The 3775-nt window shown below is 44.1% G+C and overlaps 1 protein-coding gene across 1 annotated transcript in view; it reads right to left on the bottom strand.

Annotated features, from left to right (window-relative positions):
• Positions 1 to 364: 364 nt before the first annotated feature.
• Positions 365 to 3775, bottom strand: part of LOC311247529 (protocadherin Fat 4-like) — a gene marked incomplete at both ends in the record, with an annotated part of 26591 nt that continues 23180 nt past the window's right edge. The window contains one exon of the mRNA XM_084338571.1: positions 365 to 542. Within this exon, the coding sequence (XP_084194697.1) occupies positions 365 to 542 (178 nt within the window). The remainder of the gene's footprint in view (positions 543 to 3775) is intronic.

Below are 3775 nucleotides of genomic sequence, written 5' to 3'. Positions count from 1 at the left end.
CCGGCTTGTGGGAGGCAAGAAACAGCGTTCGTGACAGGGGAGGGTTGAATTGGATGATACGAAATTGGGATGGGAGAAAAAAAGAAAATGGGAGAAAAAGTGGATAAAAAAAAAGATGTCACTCGAAGGATACAATTCACTTTTAAACGCTGTTCTTTTAAGCATCTTCTTGGCCTGCTTGCCAGCTAGAGCGAGCTAGACTAGAGCATCACACGCCAAGACATGAGGAACAGCAGTTGGAGCGCGAGAGACTCAAGAGAAAAAGAAAACGATTTCTTGATTCAGAACCATTTTTATCACGGATGAACAAAACAGTAAATGCGGATGGTTGATTTGAATTTCAAGGCATCTTTAAGCGCCTCACCTGAGTCGGTGGCGGTGACGAGCAGGGTGTATCTGCCCTGCGCCTCGCGGTCCAGGGTCTGGGTGAGGCTGAGCTGCCCGCTGGAGGACAGGCTGAAGGCGCCGCCCTCGTCGCTGCCGCCGCTGAGCATGTAGCTGAGCTGACCGTTGGCACCCTGGTCATCGTCTCGCGCCACAACCTGAGAGAGCAGAGGGGGGGGAGAGGAGAGGCTGCTTAACCCTGTCACTACCACACTGCAGAAGGTTAACACTTTCACTACCACACTGCAGAAGGTTAACACTTTCACTGCCACACTACAGAAGGTTAACCTTTCACTACCACACTACAGAAGGTTAACCTTTCACTACCACACTACAGAAGGTTAACCTTTCACTACCACACTACAGAAGGTTAACCTTTCACTACCACACTACAGAAGGTTAACCTTTCACTACCACACTACAGAAGGTTAACCTTTCACTACCACACTACAGAAGGTTAACCTTTCACTACCACACTACAGAAGGTTAACCTTTCACTACCACACTACAGAAGGTTAACCTTTCACTACCACACTACAGAAGGTTGACCCTTTCACTACCACACTACAGAAGGTTAACCTTTCACTACCACACTACAGCAGGTTAACCTTTCACTACCACACTACAGAAGGTTAACCTTTCACTACCACACTACAGAAGGTTGACCCTTTCACTACCACACTACAGAAGGTTAACCTTTCACTACCACACTACATAAGGTTAACCTTTCACTACCACACTACAGAAGGTTAACCTTTCACTACCACACTACAGAAGGTTGACCCTTTCACTACCACACTACAGAAGGTTAACCTTTCACTACCACACTACAGAAGGTTAACCTTTCACTACCACACTACAGAAGGTTAACCTTTCACTACCACACTACAGAAGGTTAACCTTTCACTACCACACTACAGAAGGTTAACCTTTCACTACCAACTACAGAAGGTTGACCCTTTCACTACCACACTACAGAAGGTTACCCTTTCACTACCACATTACAGAAGGTTGACCCTTTCACTACCACACTACAGAAGGTTAACCTTTCACTACCACACTACAGAAGGTTAACCTTTCACTACCACATTACAGAAGGTTACCCTTTCACTACCACATTATAGAAGGTTGACCCTTTCACTACCACACTACAGAAGGTTAACCTTTCACTACCACACTACAGAAGGTTAACCTTTCACTACCACACTACAGAAGGTTAACCCTTCACTACCACACTACAGACGGTTAACCTTTCACTACCACACTACAGAAGGTTAACCTTTCACTACCACACTACAGAAGGTTAACCTTTCACTACCACACTACAGACGGTTAACCTTTCACTACCACACTACAGACGGTTAACCTTTCACTACCACACTACAGAAGGTTAACCTTTCACTACCACACTACAGAAGGTTGACCTTTCACTACCACACTACAGACGGTTAACCTTTCACTACCACACTACAGAAGGTTAACCTTTCACTACCACACTACAGAAGGTTGACCTTTCACTACCACACTACAGACGGTTAACCTTTCACTACCACACTACAGAAGGTTAACCCTTTCACTGCCACACTACAAAATGTTAACCCTTTCACTACCACACTACAAAAGGTTAACCCTTTCACTACCACACTACATAAGGGTAACCCTTTCACTACCACACTACAAAAGGTTAACCCTTTCACTGCCACACTACACAATGTTAACCCTTTCACTACCACACTACAGACAGGTTAACCGTATGTAGTGTGGTAGTGGAAGGTTAACCTTCTGTAGTGTGGTAGTGAAAGGTTAACCTTCTGTAGTGTGGCAGTGAAAGGTTAACCTTCTGTAGTGTGGTAGTGAAAGGGTTAAGAATCAGACAGTGTGTGGACACTGGACATTATGGTGTTCAATAATGAGACCATTCAGATCTCTCTCTTCACTCATGGCATGGATCCCTCTGCACCGCATGCCTCATTAGTGCCTGTTGCAGTGCATTATGGGCCGCCCAGGCCTCTTCCTGACCGCTGTGTGCCACCGCCTGGTTGGCATACGGTCGTGTGTTCCTGTGTGGCAAACCCACCACCGCTGGCACCGAGTCCACACACACACGCACGCACGCACGCGCACGCACGCACGCACGCACGCACGCACGCACGCACGCACGCACGCACGCACACACACACACACACACACACACACACACACACACACACACACACACACACACACACACACACACACACACACACACACACACACACACACACACACACACACACACACACACACACACACACACACACACACACACACACACACACACACACACACACTGACTGCTGCAGCCTTGCTTGCCTCACGCTAACACAAGCTAAAACACCACTATGTGCTGCCTCTGTTCAGTGGGGATTAATAAAACAGAAAAGACCTTGCAATGTTTGTGTAGTTCTCTCTCTCTTCCAACATGGCTGCCTATAACCATTGGTGGCCGCTTTTGAAAGAGAATGCCTCATGTCACTGTTCTTCTCTGTGACTAGAAGGCCCGATAATAAGACAAAGAGTAAATGACTAAAAGAGCTGCCTGCGTTTATATGCAGAACTAAAGCAGAACTAAGCAGAACTAAAACAAGAGCTATTTTATGGGGTCCTGTTATGAATAGAATAGAAATACTTTTATTATCCCGGGGGAAATTTGATCATTTGATGAATGATCTTGAACACGCAGACTTGGAAAGTGTTCCTGGTCAGCGCTGGGAGGTGATTGATACGTCCCTGCACTGGGAGCAGGATGTTGACGGTGTGGTGGACGACACGGCACATTGGTCATTATTAGATGTAGGAGGAAACAGCTTGATTTTCATTCATTCATTGATTAATTAAATCTAGGGCTGTCAGTTTATCGCGTTAATTAGATTAATTAATTACACCGCAAATTATCGCATTATGAAAATTAACTCAAAATGTATTACAAAAAAATATATATATATATATTATTTTTACAATTTTTTTTTGTATCTCATTCATTCCATAAGAACGTAGAATACACATTTACAGACTTTTTTTAATATGGTCCATTTGCATGTTCTTGATATCTGATTCTAGGGACATCTATGGATCTCAGGGAATGTATTCCCAGTGTCAGAAATACTGTCTGTTACTAGGCTTGAGTAAATTGTAATGAACCAAAGGAGAATATCAATAATTTTTTTTATCTTTGACTGTGAATAACACCATGCTCAAATTGACCAGACCTGAAGAATCTAAGCAAATTAATAGATGGAAGATGATTAAACAGAAGGTTTTGTAGATACAGTACTGAATTGTGCCATCCGGACACATGCAAATTGAAATATGATTATAGAATATAGAATATCAGGCATAAATTGGTTATGCG

Source organism: Notolepis coatsorum (genome assembly GCF_963971535.1).
Source record: "Notolepis coatsorum genome assembly, contig: SCAFFOLD_1889, whole genome shotgun sequence".
NCBI classification, from domain to species: Eukaryota; Metazoa; Chordata; class Actinopteri; order Aulopiformes; family Paralepididae; genus Notolepis; species Notolepis coatsorum.
Note: the sequence above shows the minus strand (reverse complement) of the source record. Positions and strands in the feature narration are given on the sequence as shown.